At 39.7% G+C, this 25727-nt stretch overlaps 2 protein-coding genes across 7 annotated transcripts in view; both read right to left on the bottom strand.

Moving 5' to 3' along the window:
* The window catches only part of fndc3a (fibronectin type III domain containing 3A), a 138629-nt gene that overhangs the window by 10840 nt on the left and 102062 nt on the right, over positions 1-25727 (bottom strand). For 3 of the 6 annotated variants that reach the window (XM_048602785.1, XM_048602786.1, XM_048602787.1), the window contains one exon: positions 19408-22153. The exons of 1 other annotated variant lie outside the window; for it this stretch is intronic. In XM_048602785.1, the coding sequence (XP_048458742.1) occupies positions 21839-22153 (315 nt within the window). In that variant the 3' untranslated portion in view covers positions 19408-21838. Of the gene's footprint in view, positions 1-19407; positions 22207-25727 lie in introns of those variants that run through there. 2 more of the 6 variants (XM_048602788.1, XR_007263196.1) reach the window with 2 other exon arrangements.
* mlnr (motilin receptor) lies at positions 480-6895 on the bottom strand. Its single transcript, XM_048602818.1, has 2 exons — positions 6163-6895; positions 480-4695 (listed from the first exon to the last, which is right to left on the bottom strand). The coding sequence occupies exons 1-2, from the start codon at positions 6893-6895 to the stop codon at positions 4385-4387; spliced, it is 1044 nt and encodes a 347-aa protein (XP_048458775.1). The 3' UTR covers positions 480-4384.

The following is a 25727-nucleotide window of genomic DNA, read 5'->3' as shown; positions in this document are numbered from 1 at the left end:
AAAGCTCAAGTTGGAAACTAGGAGATAAAAACATAAATGATGGGAAAACTTTCATCAAATTTGTTGCCCCAAAACAGGTCGTAGAATCATAGAATCCCTATGGTGCGGAAACAGGCAATTCAGCCCAACAAGTCCACACAGACCTTCTGAACACCATCCCACCAAGACCCATTCCCTAACCCTATCTCTATATTTCCCATATTAACGCACCTAACCTACACATCCCTGAACACTATGGACAATTTAGCATGGCCAATCCACCTAATTTGCACATCTTTGGACTGTGGGAGGAAACCGGAGCACACAGCAGAAACACATGCAGACACGGGGAGAACATGCAAACTCCACATGGACAGTCACCCGAGGCTGGAATCGAACCTGGGTCCCTGGCACCGAGGCAGCAGTGCTAACCACTGTGCCGCCCCTAAAAGACTCCAAATTTTTTTTGGATTCAAATTCCATGTTCGCCTGTAGCAAGATCTGAACCAAGGTTCCCCAGAACATCAATAGTCTGGTGATAAAACCACTACCATTAGTCCCAATTAGTCTCTTGGTTTTTAAAATCCACATAAGCCTTCTCCTACTTTGCTTCATCTAATCATCTGCATCACCACTGAGGAATAGTATTCCTAAAAGCATCAAGACATGAAACAAACCAAATTCTAAAGTGTTGAATCTCTTGTCTATGATTTACTAAGTAAAAACTGTGTTTATATTCCTTAGTAACAGATTTTAAACACTCCAGCTTTTGCTCATAGAAATGGAGAAGCAGATGAACCAAGAGGAGAGCCTCTCAAGTCTCTTCTGCCATTCACTTAGATCATATATGATTTATGTTTCAAATTAATTTCTTGGCTTTGATACATATCTCTTGATACCCTCACCTAATAAAACTCTCTTGATGTCAAAATTGAAAACTTTAATTGACACAGCATCCAGAGCATTTTGTGGAGAGAACTCCATGGAACAGAGCCAAGCTGAAATGTAGAATATTGTGCATAGTATTCGGAACACTCCATTTTAAGCATTTTCTTTCATATCTAAAACATAGATTAACAGAAAGAGAGAGAAAAAAGCTCCTCCACATTTATATGTAGTATAAAGTAAGATTGATGCAAAGTATCAGTTTTTGCCTTCATTTAATATTTAGCCTGGATGTTTAGCTAAAGCCTGTCAAAGCCTATGATAAGTAGCTGGTGGTTACCATGAATGACTGGAACAAACCAGTTCAGTGACGTCAATTACCATACAATCAGCACCATGAAACCTGGAATACTGCATGAGCCACAATCACTATTCCTCGGTTGCTTGATCTCCCTTTAAGTACACTGATGTCTAAATGGTAATGGTAATTTAAGTATACAACAATTTGTATGTTTTAATTATTTTGTTACATAACTTTTTGAAAGTTATGGTTTTGTAGGAACATGTAGCTATCAATATTATCAGAAATAAATCTTGTGCATTAGCCAATTTTAATTAGTACGCAGTTGTAATTATTACAATAAGTATTAAATACACCTCTTCACAGCCTGTAAATGATTTTACAATTAGGCAACAATTTTTGGGGGATATGGTGACATGTTCCTCATATTTTATTTCTGACTGAGTCATGTGATCCATGACAAACACCATCTCCTGGATGCATTGCATGTTTCCAGGAGAGGTGTTTTGTTGCATCATCTTCTCAACATCAAGGAGATAATTTCTTTAAAAAAATCATCCATAATGTGTGTCACTTGGAACACCAGCATTAATACCAGTCTTCAGTAAACCATAAGCAGGTGGTTGTGATCCCGATTCTTGAACCACTGCAATCATCTGGTGAAGGTCACTGCACGGTGTTGTTGGTTAGGCATTTCAGGGATTCTGACAAGAGGACAATTATAGAATAGCAATTAACATCTTAGCAGTGGTTGTGAAGATTTCCCATGTCACTGCTAGCTTTCCCCTAGGTGTTGGTGATCATGTGTTTCAGGAAATAAGTACAACCAAAGAAGCCTCAGCTGCTGTCATGCATGCTGTAGCTACTGTGCACTGGTAGTTAAACAGTATAAGTCAAAGAGTGAGTGCTGTTCAAGATGCTGCTCTGCCCTGAATGCTGTAGCTCCATGAGTTTGGTTGGAGCTTCTTCCATCTGGACACATAGAAAATATCCCATCACACTTCTAACTCCTACCTTAGTGGTAGTAAAGAGACTTTGAGAAATCGGGAGGTGAGCCACTGGCTGCAGATTACCCACACTCCCAGCTGCTGTTCTAGCCAGGGAGTATGGGCTCGATTAGCACTTTTTTTTCTCCTATTTATTTGTGGGATGTGGGCTGGGCCAGCATTTATTGTCAGTCCCTAGTTGCCCTTGAGAAGGTGGTGGTGAGCTGGCTTCTTGAACAGCTGCAGTCCTCCTGCTGTGGGTTGACCCACAATGCCATTAGGGAGGGAATTCTAGGATTTTGACCCAGTGACAGTGAAGGAACAGCAATATATTTCAAGTCAGGATGGTGAGTGGCTTGCACAGAAACTTGGAGGTGGTGGTGTTCCCATATATCTGCTGCCCTTGTCCTTCTAGATAGAAGTAGTCATGGATTTGGAAGGTGCTGTCTGAGGATCTTTGGTGAATTTCTGCAATGCATCTTGTAGATAGTACACACTGCTGCTACTGTGTGTCAGTCATGGAGGAAGTAGATGCTTGTGGATGTAGTGCCAATCAAGCGGGCTGCTTTGTCTTGGATGGTGTCAATCTTCTTGAGTGTTGTTGGGGCTGCACTCATCCAGGCAAGTGGGGAATATTCGGTCACACTCCTGACTCGTGCCTTTAGATGGTGAACAGGCTTGAGGAGTTTGAAGGGGAGTTACTCACCGCAGTATTCCTAGCTTCTGACATGCTCTTGTAATCACTGTATGGTGAGTCCAGTTGAGCTTTTGGTCAATGATAGCCCCCAGGATGATGATAGTGGGGGGTTCAGTGATGGCAACACTGTTGAATACCAAGGGGTGGTGATTAGTTTGTCTCTTATTGGTGATGGTCATAGCCTGGCATTTGTGTGGCATGAATGTTGCTTGCCACTTGTCCGCTCAAGCCTGGATATTGTCCAAATCTTGTTGCATTTGAACATAGACTGCTTCAGTACCTGAGGAGTCATGAATGGTGCCGAACATACTGCAATCATCAGTGAACATTCCCACTTCTGACCTAATGATGGAGAGAAGGTCATTGATGAAGCAGCTAAAGATGGTTGGGCCTAGAACACTATCCCAAGGAACTCCTGCAGAGATTGTCTTGGAGCTGAGATGACTGACCTCCAACAACCGTGGCCATCTTCCTATGCGTTAGGTATGACTCCAACCAGTAGAGAGTTAGCCTCCTGATACCCATTGATTCCAGTTTTGCTTGGGCTCCTTTATGCCACACTGGATCAAATGCAGCCTTGATGTCAAGGGCTGTCACTCTCACCTCACCTCTGGAGTTCAGCTGTTTTGACAATGGTTGGACCAAGGCAGTAATGAGATCAGGAGCTGAGTGGTCCTGGCCGAACCCAAACTAGGTGTCATTGAGCAGGTGCTGCCTGATAGCACTGTTGGTGACACCTTCCATCACTTTACTGATGATCCGGTGTAAACTGGTGGGGCTGTAATTGACCAGGTTGGATTTGTCCTGCTTTTTATGTATAGGACATACTTAGGCAATTTTCCGCATTGTTGGGTAGATACCAATGTTGTAACTGTACTGGAACAGCTTGGCTGTACCGCTGGTTTGGATGCAAAGTGACATCAACAGTTTAGTTTAAGTGCCGCACCGTTTGAGGTTACCATGAAGGTTCCGTCTTCTCAATATCTCTCCTCACACAAGTATGGTGAACCTCAGGTTAAACCTACCTCTCGTCTATGGTCTGGTAAAACTATGGCGACTTTACATTTACCTTTTAATGTTGTCCATTGTAGTTTCTGGTCAGGGGTCATCTCTTAGAATGCTAATGGTGCGAATGCCAAAGAGCGTTTCGAATCTGTTTTGGAGATGGTCATGTTATTTCGATTCTGTACACGTCTTTATATTGAGCTGGCTGTAAACTACTGCTCAACGTTTTAATAACTATTTTCTATTTTGATTCCACTTCCGCGCCTTTTTATAGACTGGCACAGTAAAAGATTGCAATGCAATTTAAGCCAATTAGCAATTGTTGTAAAGTTAGAAAATCCAAAGGCATGCAGCAAATTTGCACACGACATTAATAGAGCGAACATTTTCATCAAAGTACAATATGACGATTTACATAGACGAACTCAGAAAAGCACAGTCTGTATTTACAAAAGTAACATTTTCTCCGTTCCGTTTTTCCCCTTCATTCCGTATATCCAGCAGATGTATCCACCGTTTCTCTTGGCTGTTTCAGACGCTAGTACTTGTCCCTGTACAGGCTAAAGTGTCGTCTCTGATGTCCCGGGTGCTGAAGGTAGACCACGGCCGAGCCTGGCGAGAGAACAGCAGCTTGCGAGCTGCCGTTCTGTATTTTTTGGACATGACATTGTAAAGGATTGGGTTGATAGAGGCGCTGAGGTAGAACAGCAGCATGCAAACGACGTTGAAATACTGACTGAAAACAAACATATCGATGCCCCCACTCACGGAGTTGTTGGAGAATAGATTTCGGCCGATGTGGAAAGGCAACCAACAGATAGCAAACGCAAGGACAACCACAGCTGCAAAGACAGATTAGAAACAGGGCCATTAATTCCAGCATAATTTTATTGTGAAAACCCTACTTTAGAGTTAGACCTGTAGTACAACACCACAGCTCCTTGGGCATCACTGTCGACAAACAAAGCATACAGTAACTCGTAATGTGCAAATAAGAGCTACAACATCAACTCTATTGTACCAAATGCACGCATGTTTTGGTTCATTCAATAGCCTGACAATCAAATGGCTTCTTTTTATTTAAAAGAAACATCTGTTGCAACACTGCAGGCCCGGAAGCAAAACAAATGAATGTAGAAACGAAAGCTAACAACAGATTTCTAATAATATGTATAAATTAAACTTTCCAACAGTAGTGTTCCAAATACAGATTTATAAGGAAAGAGCTAGGCGACTAGATTTTAAATGTTTCCTGAGGACCAAACTGAGTAATATAAGAACGAATAACCTAACCGTTAAGTGATACATTCAAAGTCATTTTCTATCAGCCATTAGACATTTTGTTCATTCAGTATTTTACATCTGTTATTTCTGTTCAGAGTATAGTTACAGTGCTAGCCATCAGCTTTGTTCTGAGGGTTGATCTGAAATATTAATAGCTGTCGCCACAGATGCTGCCAGGTCTGCTGAGTATACTCAGCATTTTCTGTTTAATCCTGTTCCATTTTCAACAGGTTATTTTCTTACAACTTGCAAGTCTAAATTACTTTGCAATTAACAGAACAACACTGGAAGACAGCATGAGCTGGACTATTTCATCTGCTGACAATTGTGTCACTTAAAAGATGTGCAATATTCGAATCCCCACAAAGACCAGCTTCACATCTTAACGATTGTTCAGGTTCATGCGAAGCGTGTTCAAAACAAATGCATTTTGTAAAATGATTTTCACCTTCAGCAGAAGTCTCAGCGCGTTTGGCAGCCAGTTAAGCGGTTTTGAAGTATAGTTACTGTCGTGATAATAGGCAATTTGCACGCAAACTCTCACTAATAGCAACCAGGTAACCTATTATTATCACAATGACTAAATATTAAATCCTGGCCTGGTCACCAGGAAATTCTTTGAAACAGTACTATATAGTTTATACTCAACAGAGCAGCAAAATGGCCTCTAGGTTTAACAATCTTAAAGAAGTTTATACCTCAGCAGGACCTTGATTTTCGTGATCAAGCCTGGGGTCCAACTTGAACATAGAGCCTTGGAGCTCAGAAGTGAATTTGCTGAATGCTGTGGATCATTATATGATGCACAACATATCTTGCTTTGTGTGCGGGTACCTTAATTGTATTTAAAATTCGGGCAATCTATAATTGCCGGAGATTTTAAAAGTTTGCACCTTGATGACCAGACTCTGCTCAACCAGGTCATGCATATTTTGAAGGCGAGATAATGTAATGGCTATTCTCTGGGCGCTTACTCTGAATGTGTTTCTGCTTGTTCTCAAACCGTTGGGCACAACCGGACTTACCCAAGATTTTGACGGTCTGTCTGTGGCACTGCTCTCGGTTTGCAGCATTCGGACCCCTGATCTCGTCCTTGCTTTTCCACAGTTTTCTTCCGATGAATCCATAGAGGAAAGTGAGGCAGAACATGGGGAAGAAGAAATAGATGGTGGACACCCAGATCATGATGTTTAGGATCCCCGAGCTGACGGCATATTCGGTGTGTTTACACATATCGTATTCCACTCCAACCAGGAAAAAGAAAGGTACAGCGGACAGCAAGGCCAGAGACCACAGCAAGGCGATAACTGATCTCACTCTTCGCTTGGTGATGAAGACCTTGGCTTTGAGGGGGAAGCAGATGGCGAGGTACCTCTCGATGCTCAGGGCTGTGATGTGCAGTATGGTCGCGTAGGTGCAGCCTTCGTTGATGTACTGATAAAACCTGCACAAGAAATCCCCGAAGAGCCAGGGCTTGTACTTCCACAGGCGATACAGGTCAAAGGGCAAACACAAGAAGATGAGCAGGTCAGACACCGCCATGCTGGACAGGTACAGGTTGGTGGTAGTCTTCATATCCTTATACCTTCTAACGATCAGGACCGTTAAGGTGTTGCCGGTGACCCCGACGATGAACAGAATGATACAGACGGTTGTCACTGGGATCAAAGTGGAGACGGGAAAGAGGGGACACGATTGGTGATCACAGCGAAAGAGCGGTGACAACGTATCATTATCACTATTGGAAATATTTTCCATCCTGCACAGGGGATCGGTCCATTCAGATGTATAGATTATATGAACCGCCTAGAGAGTAAGATATCCTGCGGCAAACTGCCCAGATTATCGATGTTTGCAGCTACTTCGTGAGGTCCCTGTCTCGCACCGACGAGCTGCCTGGACTGAAGTTCACTCTGCAGGCCTTTCATTGGAAGATGTTCTCTCCTCAGACAACACTTTAAGGATACAAGCAAAGCCTCCAGGCAGAACAGGCGCGATCTGTGTCTCTCTTGCGCCTGACTTGCACAGGATTGAACCGACAACAAAATTTCACACAGTTTCCATCTTGCTCGGGGCTTAAGCCACTGCTCAAACGAGATTGCATCCCCAAAGATCGCCTCTCAGCTTTAACTTCTGGCGTGGGTTATAGAGAGGGAGGGATCATTGCGTCGGCGCAATTAAAAATGATTATCTTCCTCCTGGTAATACACCAAATACATCGCAGCCCTTGTCTTTGCAACAGACACACGACAGAGAAGGCGAAACTCACTTTAACAGTTGTCTGCAATTCATCAACGGAACGCATTGGTTCAATCTCTCCATTCTCTCTATACAATAGAAGTTACAATTTTTTCTTCACAGGGTTACACATTTGTCCATCATTGTTTTCCATAAATCGAAGTAATAATAAAGACATCGGAGCGTAACTTTTTCTAATTGATGTGGATTAAAGGCAAAAATGCAAGGATTCTGAAAAGACCTGAGACTTTAAAAGGCGCGTGAAGAAAAGCAATGGTGTAACTATGTCCAAAGTTTGGCAATACTGTAGACATCAAACGAAAGCTGGGAGGATTTTTCTTTCCCCGCTGGAGTTGGAAAGGTTTGTTGAAACACAACCGCAAACTTAGAAACTTCCCAGAACCAGCTAGACATCTCTTTCCGAAACCTATGATTGAAAGGTTGGCCTTGGGCTCAGCTCAACTGAATTAACACAAAAGAAAATCCAAATTGTTTGAATCTGAGACTGACAAACGCAAAATAAAAAATAGCAGATGCTTGAAATCCGAAATTTAAAAAAAAATCAAAACAGAATACTCTCAGCATTCAGCAACATCAGTGTAACACAGTGCCAGACATTGACCTTCTCCAACAAGAGAGAATCTAATCATTGCCCCTTGGCATTTAGTGGCATTAGCCAATCTTCCACTATCAGCATGCTGGGAGTTATGACCAGAAACTGACTGGAACAGCCGCAATAATACAGTGGCTGAAAGACCAGTTTAGTAGCTAGGAATTCTGCAACGCGTCAGTAATCTCCTGACTCCCTTAAGCCTGTTGACCATCTACAAGATCCAAATCAGGAGTGTGATGGAATATTCCTCATTTGTCTGGACGAGAGCACCTCCAACAACACTCAAGAAGCTTAACACTATCTGGAATAAAGCAGCTGATGTGTTTGGCACCATCACCACCTTAACATTTACTCCCTCCAACACTGGGATTTTGTGTTTGCAGTGCACACCATAAACAAGATATCAATGTTGATTTTGCCTAGCGCATGTCCTGTGTGGTGTAACCTGTAGCCTTACTCTGTCCAAGTTTTTTTTACCCTTTGATCTGTATGTTCATGCTTACTATGATCTGCCTGTACTGCTCGCAAACAAAGCTTTTCACTGTACTTAGGTACAGCAAGTATACGCATTATGTCCCAAACTGCAGACACATGTGTTTTTCCTTTTGAAGAACAGGCAAGGACAGATGTTAAAAAGCCAGTTTCAACTTTACTGGAGTATAGTAGTGGAACTGAACAGTCTTGAGTACCAGTGTGCTGTGACGATCAGAGTCAAAGAAGTATCTTCAAGTTACCCCTGTGGTACAAGTAAAGACTCCCTCTCTCTAAATGCTGCATGCCAGTTAAAATAAAAGGAAATAGGATAACAGAAGAACCTACCCACCACCCCCCACCCCCCAACTCCCAGCCAGACCCAGCACTCCTGCCAATCCAGACCCAATGCATTCTCTCCCCCACCAGATTCAAAATTCCCACCGGGCACTCTACTCCCACAAACCCACGAGATGCCCCATCCCCTCAGCCACCTGGCACCCAACCATCCTGAACCCACTTGGCACCCTTCCTACCCAAGCCAAATGTGTTCTGCACTCTCACCTATCTGTCCCTAACTTACCTAAGTACTCACCCTCACATCAGAGCTGTCAAAGTAGCTGTCTGTGCTTCTGGACATTTAAATGTTTAACATAGCATAGTTAGTGTTGCACAAGGTAAGCATAGTTTCTGTTGCCAATCTTCTCGTCTGCTGACTGTGAAGATCCCTGGACAGGACAGTACCTTTTGTTAATAGAAGAATCCCGTCAAGGAATTTCCAGGGCACATGTCATCAAAATGTAAGTCTGTGTTCTTTTCATCTGATCAGGAGTGGATAAATGATTGATTGGAATTTCTGGGCTAACATTTCAGTTAAATGACCTTTCATTAGAACCATTCCAAATATCAGGATTTGTGATTATTGGAAGAAAGAATTTGCAGTTATGTAGTTCCTTTTACATCTTCAGGATGTTCAAAAGTGATTCACAGCCAACAAAATGTTTGGTGTTGCAAAACAAGAAAATGTAGCCGCAATAACATATTTGTGACATGATCTTACAGAGAGTGCCGTGGTAAAACCCAGATCATTTTGTAATAGTCATTTTGGCTCATGTTGGCTATGGATGACAGTTGAATGGAATTTGATGTATATTAAGACACAGGCAGCAGATTTTGGTGTCCTTACATTTAGAGAAGGTAGAGTGTGGGAGGTAGATCAAGCAATGGAATAATTAATTAGCAGGGTGATAAGACAAGCTTTCAACATCAGATGAGCTGAAAGGGAGGCAGATTTGGTTGATACTAGGGATATGGAAATAGGTGGTTCTAGCGATGGTGTAAATACATGGTCGGAAGTTCATCTCAGTGTCAAATTCAAACCAAATTTATGAAGTATTGTCAGGGAGGGATACAGTTTTGGGCAGAGAACCACAAGCAATGACTTCACTCTTCTCTATATCTAATAGGAGGAAATGTTTGCTTCTCTAGTACTGGATGCCATACATGCAGCTTGATAAAATAGACAGAGTGGAGAGTTTGACGGAGATGTTGGTGTCATCACCAAACCAGACTGGAGGATGGTCGACAGTGATATTAATCAAGGCTCAGTGTTAGGATCGCTTCCATTTTTGACAAAATGACTCAGGCATTCAAAACAAAATTTAAAAATCTACTTATCATACTGAATGTGGAGGTGTGACAGACAGCAAAGCTGATACCAATTGGCTACAATGTGACAAATGTAGACTAATAGAATGGACAGACAAATTGCAGGTGGAATTTAATAATGCATTTTGGCAGAAGAGATAAGGAAAGGCAAATCAAACCTAATGTCACATTTCTAAACAGTGTGCAGGATCAAAGGGAAGTACATAACAGACACCTTTGAAGATGTTGGAGCATTTTGAGAGAGTAGTTGGCAAAGCATGTGGCATTGGCAACATATTGAATCTAGGGCTACATAAGTAGAGATATTCAGTACAAAAGCAGAGATAATAAGGTGTAGAACTGGATGAACACAGCAGGCCAAGCAGATCATAGGAGCAGGAAGGCTGATGTTTCGGGCGTAGACCCTGAAGGAATGTTTTGCTCAACCTTTATAAAGCATTGGTTTGGCCTCAACTAAAGTATTGCATCAATTCTGGTCATTACATTTTAAAAAGGATATAAAGGTCATTAAGAGGATGTGAAGGCGATTCACCAGAATGGTTCCAAGAATGACAGATTCTAGTTGCCATGTTAGAGTGGAGAAATTGGAAGTGTTCCCCCTTTGAACAAAGGAGATTAAGAGGAGATTTGGCAGCAGTTACAAGGTCATGACAGATTAGATAAAGAGTTCCTATTAGTGGATGCTACGAAGATGAGGGGACAGAGATTTTGGGCTTTTGCACAGAGAGTAGTAATGAGCTGAAAGTTGTTACCTGTGAGGATGATGGAAGCAGAGATGATCAATTAATGCAAAACAAAATTAGATAGTTAAGGGAATTAAAATTTGAGGGCTTTGGGCATAAAGTAGGGGAATGGAATTGACTGGAATGGCTCCCAAAAACCTGCATCGACTCGATGCTCGGAAATTAAATGATGCTAAGGTTAAATCCTTGGGGACACCAGAGGTAAGTGAGAGGCAATGCGGATGAGAGATCATTGCTGGTGATTCTGTGGCTGCAATTAGACAGATAAGAATTAAATCAGGTGAGTGCAGTTCCACTTGGAGAACTATCGGAGGTGCATGGTTATGATCAAGTGTGTCAAAGTCTATGGATATATCTAGAAGGATGAGGAGCAATAGTTTACGTACCTCATAGATACATATGCCAGGGAACACAAATTAAAATTGAGACAATTAAGAATAGGAAGGAAATACAAAGATTTCCCAGGGAAAAATTACTTAGATTCAAAATTCAAAAATTACATTGAATCAAAATGTAGAATAAATTCCAAAAGCAACTAGACACATCTCTGTGAGAGGATATTGAAGGATTTAGTTATAAGGCTAGTAGATTGGCTTGATTTTTGAAAATAGACTTTTTCCTAAAATTTTTTTCTGAAGAAGGGTCTAGGCCCGAAACGTCAGCCTTCCTGCTCCTCTGATGCTGCTTGGCCTGCTGTGTTCATGAAGCTCCACACCTTGTTATCTCTACCTTTTTCCTAAACGAAATGTTTTTAATAGGGACACTCGGATAGAGTTAAATCTGTTACCATCCCAAATCTGCTTATCAAGGACAGATAAAGATGTACAACAAATGCTGGCCTTGCCAACAACACTCAGATGCTGTGAATGAACAAAAAACACATGGCTCATATGCAAAGTGTGCTTTTTAATTTTGTGCACCTATTCGAAACCAATAACAACTTGGATCAATCTAAATAAAGTTTGGTTTGTCAATTTCAGCACTAATTGTATTTTTCTATATTCTTTACTCATTATAATGAACTTATCTCATGGCAGGAAGTATCTAATTACAACCAATAAATTGCTTTCAACCAATATTAAATGTGACGTGATAATAAAGTTTTCTGGATTGTGCAGACTGCTGATTTTAAAAACAACAAAAAACTTTTGATATGATGAATGCAGTGATAAGGGAATATGCAATAACATCAAGTTATTGTTACAGCATGCACTAAAACATTCAGAGAGGTGTCATTTCTTTTGGTATAGCTTCAGCAGCATCTGAACAACTGCCATATGATTCTAAATCTCAGTGAATTTATGGTTTGTATTATTGTACGATTGTTTCATTATGAACTTTGCTGTATTTGACATTGTAATTTGTCATTACTTGACACAGCATTATCCCAAATGTTCCTCTGTAGACATGAATATTTTCCCTTACACAGTCCCCACATCCAGTCATTTAGTGATCACCAGTGAGAACCAGTCATGGATTTGAACAAATTAAAGCTTTACATAATTCAATAAATGGACAGCTTATATAGTTCATATTTTTTGAGAAACAATTATGTTGACTGGACAATAAAGGGAAGGGCATGCTGTGATACATTTCTAGCAGGTTGGAGGCCTCTTCAGTTATGGGATCTGCAAATGGCTGCTTTGGAACTTTGCTGGGTGGAGATGCCAACTAAGATTACATTGCAGGCGAATATTGCAGACATGAATGAGTCAACAGCCTGAGTCATGTTTCTTTATTGAGATTTCTATCAATATGTCAGATGACAACATTCTCAGCTAAATTGAAATCCTCGCAGTTGAATGTACGGCAGCTCAGTGGTTAGCATTGCTGCCTCACTGCGACAGGGACCCAGATTCGATTCTAGCCTCGGTCAAATGTCTGTGTAGGAGTTCGCACATTCTCCCTATATCTGCGTGGGTTTCCTCCAGCTCCACCGGTTTCTTCCCATGCTCCAAAGATGTGCATGCTATATTTTCCATTGTGTAGGTTAGGTGGTTTAGCCATGGGATATGTAGGGTTATGGGGTAGCAATGCTCTTCAGAGGATCGGTGCCAACATGATGGGCCAAATGGCCTGCTTCCACTTTGTAGGGATTCTATAACTGATTATGGATGTAACATTAGAATTCTGATGGCAACTGCTCTGCAAATTTCATTCATGAACTGCAAAGACATCTGGCATCGGTTTTACTTTGAATGATATTTATAAAGCTTTATGTCTGTTTTCAATAGATACATCTTCCTATTTTTAATATAGAAGTATTGATTTCACATTGTGATGATACAATTATATTGCTCTAATTGAACTTAGATCAATTTTTATTTGAACAAAAGACAGTTCATGCTGTATCTTACTTGGATTTGGCAATTGTGTCTAGCTTTCTGCTGATTTTATATACTGTCATTGCTAATCATATTAAGAAGTGCATGAATAGATTCATTAATGCTCCAGTTTCACCATTGATTAATAATGCCAACTCCTGGGGAAAACAGAATAAAAAAGGTGAAAAACTTGTGACCAGCTTGAAGGAAAATTCTGCGAGTTTCAGCCAGGTTCCAGATAACTCTAATGCATCTCTAATTACACTGCAACTAATGTCCTTCCTTTTCCCCCCAAAAAATCTAATTTTCTTAGGAACAGAAAACCTGAAAAGATGAGAAATGATATTGCCATCATTTAAACTGGTACCAAAGCTGTCAGATTTCATAGTTCACTCAAATTCTTGTAACAATCAACAATAATTTCTGCCAAACAATGTATATTATCTCTGAAGGATTATGACTTTCTTTACAAAGGGTTTCAGCCTGAACCATTGTCTTCCCAATTCCTCAGGATGCCGTCTGACCCGCTGTGCTTTTCCAGCTCCACATTTATTGACTCTAGCTTCCAGCATCTGCAGTCTCCTAGTTCTGACTGAGATTGCTAATTAGTTTTGGATACACGTGTTCCAGAAATTTGAATGTCCATTTTACTGGATATGAAAACCTCACAGCAGCTGACAGAAATATCCCTAGTCTGAGTTGGATTTGAATCTGGAGCACCCAAAAGCCAATGTTTGATCCACTATGTAACCAATCTTCCTGTACTTCTAATCAATATTTCAGACAAGTGGGTCTTAAACACAGATAGCCCATAAGTAGGGACACTACAGCTGCACTGCAAGCCACCCTACATAATCCTTTTATCAATTTGGGTTTCAAAATAGTTTGGGTGCATAATGGTCATGTCTACGACTATTCATGAAATTGAGTAATCCTATTATAGAATCATAGAGGGGGTTTTGAAACTGGTGGTGGTATTTCAGGGATAAATGAGTCTTTGAAAGGTTTTTGGGGAGTGGGCAAAGCAGTTTTCGGGGGGGAGGAGGAATTTGACCGTGTTTGGGAGATAAAGGGTTATGAAGGGGAAGAGGATGTTTGAGGGGTGTTTTAAGCAGGGGAGAAGAGAGTTGAAGAGAGTTGAAGGATATTTTGGGGTTTGGGGACATATTTAATTTGGGGTGTCATTTGATACAAATAATATTGCCAGCGTTTATATTAATTGATCTTAGTTTAGTTGCCATAACGAACTGACCATTAACTTTATGATACATAAATGTGAATAAAATTTCCACAGTTGGAGAGAGTTTGAGTAACAGTTAAGAAAAATTGAAAGGGGGATCTTCTTCACATAACAAATAATACAGGTGCAGACTACTAAAGGGAAAAGTATGGCAGGATTCAATAAGCAATTTACTGGGTCTCTTTTAGATGGAAATGAAGTGGAATGTGATGAGGAGCAAATGATGTGGTTGAACGAGGAACAGGCCACTTGGATACCAAAGTATTTCCTATTCTTAAAAAAAGTTTATATTCTATTTTTCAGACCATTCTTTTGAATTTGGTGTTCAGCCTGAAGAGAGATAGTTATGTTAGGGAATCGTAAACACTGTTCTGCAAATAACATTGTACTCCAGTATTTTAGATTTGCTGTAGGTTATTCTTCAACTGTTATTATCTTTTTTATGTATGGTAAGCATGATTTTAAGGAGTTCAGTGAGAAAGTAAAACACCTCCCCCAGAATGCAATTCTGTATTTAGTCAGTGGCACAAAGCATAAGTTAGTACTGCAACTGGAATCAGCCACAAATATATATTAAATTAAAGGACTGTCCTGTTCTGTTTCCATGTTAGGTGTAATACGGGTGATTAATGCTCAAATCTCACTGTTTCACACTGGAAGCAAAGACTTAAGAGTAGTTATTTTCCATGTTAAAAACCTCGTACTACCAAATTTTTAATGTCATACTTAATGCATGTGGGGGACAGCACTGTGATGAAAAGCACAAATAAAAGGGGAATAAAAGAGAATTCTGACAATTGGAAGTACATAGATCATAAGTGCATAGCCAGCACTATAAAAAGACACATTTGGTTACAAACATACCTGAAAATTTCATCTAGCATTGATCTATACAGATGATGACATCTACTATATGTATTTTTAGTCTTTGCTGCTTTTGTTACTAATGAGAAGTCTTGTTTAACCAGCTGCTCTATTAAATCTGGACACTAGAGGGTGTTACACTAATTAAACAAATTCTCAAAAGGGAGATGTGTAAACACAACTGCTCAACGTATCATAACGGAAGCAGATTAGTCTTGGTAAATGTTTGAGAAATTAGATAAATCTGCCAATCATATCCTCCTATACGAATCTCTGCCAACTATTACACATTGCTTTTGTTTAAAATCCTGTACTAAATCTATCAATGAAAACGGAAGTTGCCTACGTTCTTGGACCAAAGCCTTGCTTTTAAGACCCACTGTTACATGTTAAAAACAGGCATTGATCTCTAGGTCTATGTCAATAATAACAATCAAGAAATTGAAGTGAAAAATCTTTCTTGAAAGTTCGCAGCATTAGTGTTCATAATTCCCAAATGGATCTTTAATGATTCACTGTATGACTTGGAATTACTGGTTGTGATCTTGGAATCTATACATCTTTGCTGATATACACCAGGAGATCACCACTAGGAAGTTATACATGCAGAGGAATTGCTAGTGCGCATTTGTGTAGATATATTTGTTTACAATTCAACTGGTTTGCCAATGCATTGAATTCGTGAAACTAATAAGAAAGTGCTTGTATTTATATTAGTGCCCTCAAGATGCCCTAGAGCATTACACAGTCGTTAAAATACTTTTCAAGTGTACAAGTCGATACTTTTAGGGTAGAAAATGCAGTGGCTAATTTGTACACAGCCCATAAACCACAATGAGAAAATGATAAGTGTCTATTCTTGTAAAATGTCATTGTCAAACACTTCCACCACTTTTTATCTCCACATTTGAACCAAGGTTGTAATGAGGTCAGGAGCTGAGTGGAGAGATAGTAGGAACTGCAGATGCTGGAGTATCCGAGACAACATGGTGCAGAGCTGGATGAACACAGCAGGCCAAGCAGCATCATAGGAGCAGAGAGGCTGAGTGGCCCTGGTGAAAAAAATTGGGTGTCAGCAGTTTGTTGCTGAGCAGGTGCTTCATCATAGTACTGGTGATGATACCTTTCATCATTTTGCTGATGATTAAGAGTAGACGGATGGGTGGTATTTGGCTGCGTTGGATTTGTCATGCTTTTTGTGTGTAGGAGATACCTGGGTTTGAATCCTGCCATGGTAGATAGTAGAATTTGAATTCATTAAATTAATCTGAAAATCTAAAGATGACCAAGAAACTGTTGTGGATTGTCAGAAAAATCCACCTGGTTCTTTAGTGCCCCTTTGGGGAAAAGAAAGTGCTGTCCTTACCTATCTGAGCTACATGTAAGTCCAGACCCAAACCAATGTGGTTGACTCATAGCTACCCTCTGGGCAATTAGGAATGGGCAATAAATGCTGCCCTAGCCTGCAATGCTTACATCCTATGGATGAATAGAGGGGAAAAAAAATTCCACATTGTTGGATGGATGCGAGGATTGTAACTGTACTGGTACAGCTTGGCTAGGGATCTGGAGCTCAAATCTTCAGTATTATTGCTGGAATGTTGTCAGGGTCCAAAGCCGTTGCAGTATCCAGTGCCTCCAACCGTTTCTTGATATGCATGACGTGAATTGGCTGAAGACTAGCATCTCTGATGCTGAGGACCTCTGGCAGAGGTCAGGATGGATCATCCACTTGGCACTTCTAAGTGTGAATGCTTCCAACTTACATGCTGGATTCTTCCATCATTGAGGATGGGGATATTTCTGGAGCTTCCTCCTTCAGAAAATTTAATTGTCACCACCAATCATGACTAGATGTGGCAGGACTATAGTGCTTAGATCTGATCTGTTGATTGTGGGATCACTTAGCTGTATTCTCAGCTTTCATTTGCTGATAAGCTGTTTTGCACCTATACAGTCCTGTTTTATAGCTTCACCAGGTTGACACCATATTTTTAGGTATGCTGTCCTGCAGCTCTTCACTGAGCCAGGGCTGATTCACTGATTTGTTGGTGATGGTAGAACAGGGGAATAGGCCAGGCCATGAGGCTGCAGAATGTGCACGATTCTGCTGGTACTTATGGTCCACAGTGCCTCATGGCTGGCCAGTCTGGAATTGCTTGATCTGTTGTAAGTCTGTTCCTTTTAGCATGGTGATTACACCACACAACATGATATACAAGATGTCCTCAATGTGAAGGCAGCAATTCATCTTCACAAGGACAGTGCAGTGGTCACCCTTATTGATACTGTCATGAACTGAACCATTTGCAGCAGGCAGATTGGTAAGAATAAGGTTGTAGATGTTTTTCCCTTCGTTGGTTCCCTCACCACCTGTCACGGACTCACTCTAACAGGTCTTGACGAGCTTGGTGCAGTGCTGACACATCTATGTTGCTGCTGAGCCATTGATATTGGAATTCCCATCCATAGACTATTGTGTTCTTGCCACCATCAATGCATCCTCCAGGCATTGCTTGAGTCTGAGAGGCAGCTCTCCCCAAATATTAAGAGGGACTTTGGAGGATTGTGTTTATTATCATTTCTGCCAACAATGCCAGGTGTGCATCTGGTTGCAATTTTTTTTTTTTAAAAAAGAGAGTGGCTTCAGTGAGCATCCTGCTAGAATATTTCAGACAGCATTGCTGTGATTCTGGAGTCACATGGAAAACCAGACCAGGTAAGGATAGCAGTGAACCAGATCAGTTTTCCAACAATCAACAATGCTTCCTTCCATGGTCATCATTAGACTCCATTCCAGATTTTTATTGAATTCAAATTCCACCATGGCAGGATTCAACTCAGGTTTCTGGATTAATAGTGTAGTGATAATATCATTTTTCGATTACCTCCCATACTGATTTGAGTGCAATTCAAGTGTCACAACTGCACAGCTAAATAAGTGGCGCATATTTATGATTTGGATCTTGTAAATGCTTTAAGGATTAGGAGTGAGCTATTTGCTTTAAGTACATAACCTTTGTAACAATTATATTAGGTATTGCTGGTCCTGGTTAATTTCTGGCAATGATAATGCCACATCCTCAATTCGTTTACTTTAACCATTACAGAAGGGGGCTTTCCCTCCATTATACAATCAGAATTAAGGCTATTCGATATAAATCACAATTCCTTCAATAAAAGAAAAGGAGCAGTCTATGCTAGTCTTCAATAGCACCTGGGTGATATTGAGAATTAGACAGATGTAGTGCAAATATTTAATTTTAGCATTTCTGATAATGTGAACTTGTTTATGATTGTTATCATCTGAATCTAGAACACTTATCTTGACTTTGTCCTTGCTTAAGTTTGTTTGGTTAAATTCAGGGTGCAGTTGAATCCTCTCATCATTCAAGGAACACAAAAGGAAGAAACCCTTTCAGCACATTACCTAAAGCAATCTGTAGTATCTAATCTAAAAATACTCCAGATTATAACTTTCCTATTGTTCATGGAAATCTCCAATGTCTACACTCACCTTCAACACAGTGGTATTTCGACAACAGGAGGAAACTAACTCATTTGTTGACTAAGAATGGAGTTGTGGATTTATACAGGACAATGGGCCACAACTGTATTGAACTGAAGCCTTCTTCATACTGGGTAAACAAAACTTTGGCAGTGTCAGGATTTGTATCCTTACGTCTCATCTCAAAGTAGTTAACGGTGCATTTTTTTTTTCCTGACTATTACTTTTTTCAGATAAAGGCATTAGAACCTTGGGATCCAACACTCTGTATTACTCTAAGGGAAAAGTGACAGGCCTTGTAGTTGCCTAATCAGACATTTTCTCATCAAATCTTGGGATCAAACATTGCAATTAGTTTGATCTGAAAAGTTTTAATGTCAATTTGAAAAATATATCAGTCCTCAATTTTACACTTCTTTTACATGGATTATTCTTGCAACAACTTGTAAAAAGGTTCTGTAAGCTCAGTCTTTCCTTAGTGAATATCTACTCAATTCCTAAAATAAAAGCAGTTTAAAATTAATGAAATCGGATTGAAGCTAATATGCAAGTATTACAATTTCTTAGATAATGGCCAAGTTATCAAATAAACAACAGATAATGCAAAGAATCAGACACTGTTTATTGTGCATGGATTTTGTTTTATACATTTCTTGAGTTATTGTTTGGATTTCGATATATATTTAAGAGTTAAACATATAATGGCAGCTTTACATTATCAGTACTAAGTCTGATATGATACAAGTGATATGTCATATATTTGGAATGGTTTCAAAAGTTTCAATAGTTTTTGGAATGTACAATCAATGAGGTAACAGTGAAGCTTAGTTACATTTAAAAATCACTTATCCTCAATACAGAAAACTGCAATGAGAGATTATGGAAAATACAGTTACATTTATAAATGACTGATTATATGCAACTATCAAAAATAGGAATGAATTTGAATTTTGACTGTCAAAATAAATTCTTCCAGCTTTTACAACAAGTTCAGGAGACCGTTTTAAAATTGAACCCACACTAGCAATGAAATGCAGCCATCAAAAATCAAACATTCATACAACCTCTTACGGAATCCAGCTGGCCAAATACTTTATACATTTAAAAAAGATAGTGGTACAATAGAAATCATGTATCACATTAGTTTGTGGGTATATGAAAAAAATCCCACTGAAGCAAATAATTTCAGCAAAGTACATAAATGTAATTAAGGCTGTAGTTTTAAAGAGACTATATGTTAAGAATATTTAATTTCTGACTGGTTTAAAATAAAGCCAAGGAAAACTTAGGAAAAACAAATGGTGTATCTCCCAATTTGATTTAAGATCTTTCTCTGGTTGTCAAACAGGTCCATTTAAAAGAAAAGCAAAATCCATAAATATTTAAGCAGGTAGGGGCTAGGGGAAAGGACCAGTCACAAAACACTCAGTGTTTGCAATCTTCCAAGCTGAGATGCAAAGTACACTTTCATTGGGTGATACTCACCAACACTGAAGTGCAAAACATTGCTCAACTGAAAAGAAAAGGGAAATGTAAACTTCTGCATTGTGAAGTATAAGGTCCATTTGAACACAGCTTGTGTATCTTACCAAACTTTCATATTACCCATTCCCTCTATCAAATAACGTGGTACATCAGAACAAAATAATTTGCAGCACAATGTATCTGTCAACATAAACCACAAAATGTGTTAGTTAACTAGCATTTTATGTCTATAATTGTAATAAATAAAATCAGTTGCAACAAAAAACCCATTTGAATTAATTGCACTAATTAGATAAGTAAAACAATAATTGATAGACAAGTGATATTCTAACAAATCCAGGTATTCTTTAACGGAACTGATTCAGAGATAATGTGCAAATAAGGGGACGTTTTTAAAGATACTAAAAAGCATAACTGAATATTAGTCCAGAACGGGTTCCTATCCAATGGTGTGTAGCTCCAGATGATGTGTGACTTCAAACAATTGCAAAGTACTTAACTGCATCATTGTTGGCATACTTTAAAAAAAAATCAATAATGTAGTACACCACTATTTTCTTTCTGAAGATCTTTGCAAAACAATGTTTTGCTGTTCTGGAGATATTCAATGCGGTTAGTGTTTTTTTTCCCCCAAAGTATAGTGTTGCACACTTATGGATTAACTTTTACCTCTGGAGGCCTATGAAGTAACTATTAAATTTGTTATGTATTTAAGCTGAATTCTCAATAATGATTTGAAATGTGAAGCATTTCTTTGCTTAAAAAAAAAAACTGCTAAGAAGTGCCTGAGATATAATTTGTGAAGCAGTGAATAAAAACATTATAACCTTTGTGCAGGACATTTTGAAAAAAAGTGATAATTTAGTTTGTTTCAGTGCTGCAAAGACCTTGGCACTGGAATATTCAAACCTATCATATTTTTACCCACACAATCATATTCTCTCATGTTTACTGGCAATTTAGTACAAAGTGGCCCTCTTCAATTTTTAGGCTACATTTTAGAAGAGGTAGGAATTGCACAACTACTAAAGATTCAAAGTTTCACAGTTTGGGTTCACTACTGTTATGCATTTTACCTGACTTGCTACACAAAATTTAACACCCCCAATTTCTGTTATTGCAGTATATTTAATAGACTGCACTAAAGTGCATCAATTTTCCCTTCCTCACCTCTATATTTTCACATGATCTCGCATTGTAAAGTTATTTAAAAAAAACTCAGTACAATGCTTTAACTTTACATGTGCCATATCAACACTCAAAACAGTTACTTCAAGGGATATTTTGCAAAGTGCCATTGGACTTACACAGATGTCATTTCTTGTAGGAGACTGTTGATACTTCAACATATCTCTATGGTATTCTCTACACAGTCAGACTTTCAGTAACACGCATGAATTAGGGGAAGAGCAATAGCTGAGATGTTGGCAAAGAGCCTTTACAACAATTGGATATCAGCATCAATTTAAAAGCATAATCAACCACAATTATTTGATATTACAACACAAGTAATACATGGCGAGAGACATTCAAATACTAAACTTTTTTTACTTGATGACAAAATATTGAACGATGAAAGCAATCAAAATGGAGACTATAGCGAACAAAGCAAGAATAAGGGCAGCACACTGCTCATCGCTTAATGTCTGTGTTGTCTTTGTGACTTCTGTGGTATTTTTGCTACTGTTGGCTGGTGTCTCATTCCTCTGAGAGTACAATGTTACAGTAGCACTATAAGGACCCATCAGATCATGAAATCCTTGAGTGTCTTGGCACTGGCGAATGGCACACACACGAAAACGATATTCACAGTTCAATTGGAGGTTCGAAACTTGAAATGTTGTTTCTGGACCTTTATAAATCTGGAACAAAACACACACACACACACACACAAACACAAACACACACACACACACTTAAAAGAAGCGTCCAGACAAACTATTACTGCCTTGTTGGTAGAATTAAAGAATTTCAAAACATGCAAATAATCAAAACAGATGAAAAGAGAAAGATCAACTGCTCTATCAACTTTGTTGTATTTAACTGTGTGCCACAAAATACTCTTCCTATCCATCCTAGGCTGTACATTCTTCTGGAAGAGACAAATAATGCACACTGCTTCCAGTATGTATGTAGTTTTCCTTTACACAGTAATGGAATAGTTGGAAACAGGAATAAAAATCTATGTCTTCACAAGCTATTTGTCTATTCTGGTCAGACACGTTATTCTGCTCTGCCAAGAAGATATCAAAAGGTGCTAAATACAGTGGCTGAAAATCGATCAAATTCACATTTGTTAGGCAAGGGACAAGATAACCTGGGATTCAAACTTAGAACCATTAAGTTGGGAGACAGAAATCCTGCCATCCATCTAATGGATTGGTTTGAAAGCAATGCTGTGAAAATGTTTAATGCTCAGTGTTAACTTGCAACCTGATATTTTGTAATGTCAACTAAACTGTAAGCAGCATCAACTTCTATCCGGCGAATTCTTCAGGTATTTGTGGGAGTTTAACTGTTTTTCTTTATGGAGTTACTGTATGTAAAGCATACCCATTGTAGAAATCCAGTTTCTCAGTGCACATACTTATAGAGATGCAGGTCTGTAGTACTTAAGAGCATTACAAAAAGTTTAGACAGGTAAAAATGAAAACTGAAAACAATTAGACAAATTTCATTAGAACAGCGGAGTTTAAGGACAATTTGATGGAGGTGGTTGAAATTATTAAGTAATAGTATAGAAATAGGTTGTTTTCAGTGGAATCAGAATGAGAGGTACATTAAGATTGTGCATTGCAAGATTAAGTGCTAAACAGTGCTGAGGGGCTGTGGAAGCATGGCTGGATTTAGTGATTGAAGCAGAGACTGTATCAACATTTAAGGATGGGCCAAATAGGCATTTGAAAGCATGGGAGAAATAAAAGATTACGTGAACAGGATGGGCATGTTAGGTAAGAACAGACTTGGTGCTAGCAGGTTCAACACAGGCTGGTGAGGCTAGGTAACCCGTTTCTGCACTATAACTCTGTGTTGGAAAATTGGAGGTTTCAGGTACTACAGGAACTTTAATTATGTTTTGAGTGTGTAATGGATATGGTGGCTTAGTAGTAATGTTACATAATCGAAAAGCAAATTAACAAGTTGAAAGCCAACATGCTGAAGAATCTTAAATTCAGTTCATGAAATAAACCTGGAACAAAAAAACTAATACCTACTAATTTATTGAAAAAAAAAAAAAATCTATCGGGGTTCAGTAAATGCCATTTAAGAAAAGGAGTCTGCCATCACAGGATGGAGACCCACAATAACTTTGTGACTTTAACAAACTACCAAGTCACTCAAACCTCTATGAGAAGCAATAATACCAAATGGCACACCCAACATTGACCTAAACACTGGACACAAAGTCATATTTTGTCAAATAGATGCCACAAACTTTGTCTTGCTAATTAGCCGGGGACTTGTGCTCAAATTGGGAGACAGATAATCTCACAACCACCTGACATGACTATACTCAGAATAATTACCTTTCAGTCAATGGTGCAGATTCTTCCAACAGCAGGCAAGACAGGCCCACCAGCGGTGGAAGTATACTGTCAGATGGAAGTGAATTTGATCTAAAATTTGATTTCAAACTATGAAGTCTCACAACATTAAGTCAAACAAAAGCATGCAGAGCTCCTACTGATATTGTGCTTCCCAGATGATGAATTACTATGCACACTAGGTGGAGGACTTTAAATGTCAATTACCAAGAATGGCTCAGTAACAACACTACCGACCAAACCTGGTGATTCTTGAATGACAAATCTTCTAAATTAGGCCTTTCACAGGTAGTGAGAAAACCTAATGAAAGCAGAACTTATTTGACCTCATTCTCACCAATCTACCTTCTGCAGATAATGAGAAACTCATGTCCTCATGCAGCAATACATCAGTAACAATAAAGTTTGGGATCCTTAAGTATCAGTCAATGACCATCTCCAACCAGTGTATCTAAACCCTCTGACATTCAATGTCATAGCCTTTGATGAATTCTCCACAATCAAATACTGCAGGGTCACCACTGAAAAGAAACTTAATTGGATCAGCAACTTAAATACTCTGTTTACAGAGCAGGTCAAAGGTTAGGGTATTTTGCAGCAGGTAACTCACCTCCTTACTCTCTATTTAGTCTACCATTCACAAAACATGAATGAGTAGTGTGAATAAATGGTTTCCAATTGTCTGAATGGTGGCAGCTCCACAACACATGTAGCTTGACACCATCCGGGACAAAGCAGACTGCACACCATTAACTACTTTAAATTTTCACTCCTTCACCACTGATGCATAGTGACAACCGTGTGTATCAATTAGAAGATGCAATGCAGCACATTCCAAATATAGATACACTCCCACACCATCCTAATATCTGAAAACACTGCTTTCCATTCTTCATTGCTGATTCAGGAATCAATTAGCTGAGTAAATTGAAAACTAAAATAAGCGAATGATGCATTTTTCACAGATGTAGAACGGTACAATATTCATAACCTGTCACAAGCTCTCATATTTTCCTTATGACTTCAAGGGTATTTGTCATTCAAATTACTTCAAACCAAAAACGATAAAATTATCAGACTTATCACATTAGATAACAAGGTGTAGAGCTGGATGAACACAGCAGGCCAAGCAGCATCAGAGGAGCAGGAAGGCTGACGTTTTGGGCCGAGACCCTTCTTCAGAAATGGGGGAGGGGAAGGGGATTCTAAAATATATAGGGAGAGAGGGGGAAGCGGATAGAAGATGGCGAGGGGAGAAGATAAGTGGAGAGGAGACAGACAGGTCAAAGAGGCGGGGATGGAGCCAGTAAAGGTGAGTGTAGGTGGGGAGGTAGGGAGGAGATAGGTCAGTCCAGGGAGGACGGACAGGTCAAGGGGGCGAAAAGTAGGTAGGAGATGGGGGTGGGGCTTGAGGTGGGAGGAAGGACAGGTTAGGGAGGCGGGTATGAGCTGAACTGGTTTTGGGATGCGGTAGGGGGAGGGGAGATTTTGAAGATTGTGAAGTCCACATTGATACCATTGGGCTGCAGGGTTCCCAAGCGGAATATGAGTTGCTGTTCCTGCAACCTTTGGGTAGCATCGTTGTGGCACTGCAGGAGGCCCAGGATGGACATGTCGTCTGAGGAACGGGAGGGGGAGTTGAAATGGTTCGTGACTGGGAGGTGCAGTTGTTTAGGGCGCACCGAGCGTAGGTGTTTTGCAAGGCGGTCCCCAAACCTCCGCTTGGTTTCCCCGATGTAGAGGAGACCACAATGGGAACAGCAGATGCAATATACCACATTAGCAGATGTGCAGGTGAACATCTGCTTGATGTGGAAAGTCTTCTTGGGGCCTGGGATGGAGGTGAGGTGTAGGGGCAGGTGTAGCAATTCCTGTGGTTGCAGGGAAAAGT

The sequence above is a fragment of the Rhincodon typus genome, chromosome 11 (genome assembly GCF_021869965.1).
Source record: "Rhincodon typus isolate 14 chromosome 11, sRhiTyp1.1, whole genome shotgun sequence".
NCBI lineage: Eukaryota > Metazoa > Chordata > Chondrichthyes > Orectolobiformes > Rhincodontidae > Rhincodon > Rhincodon typus.
This window is presented reverse-complemented; position numbering and strand designations above follow the sequence as displayed.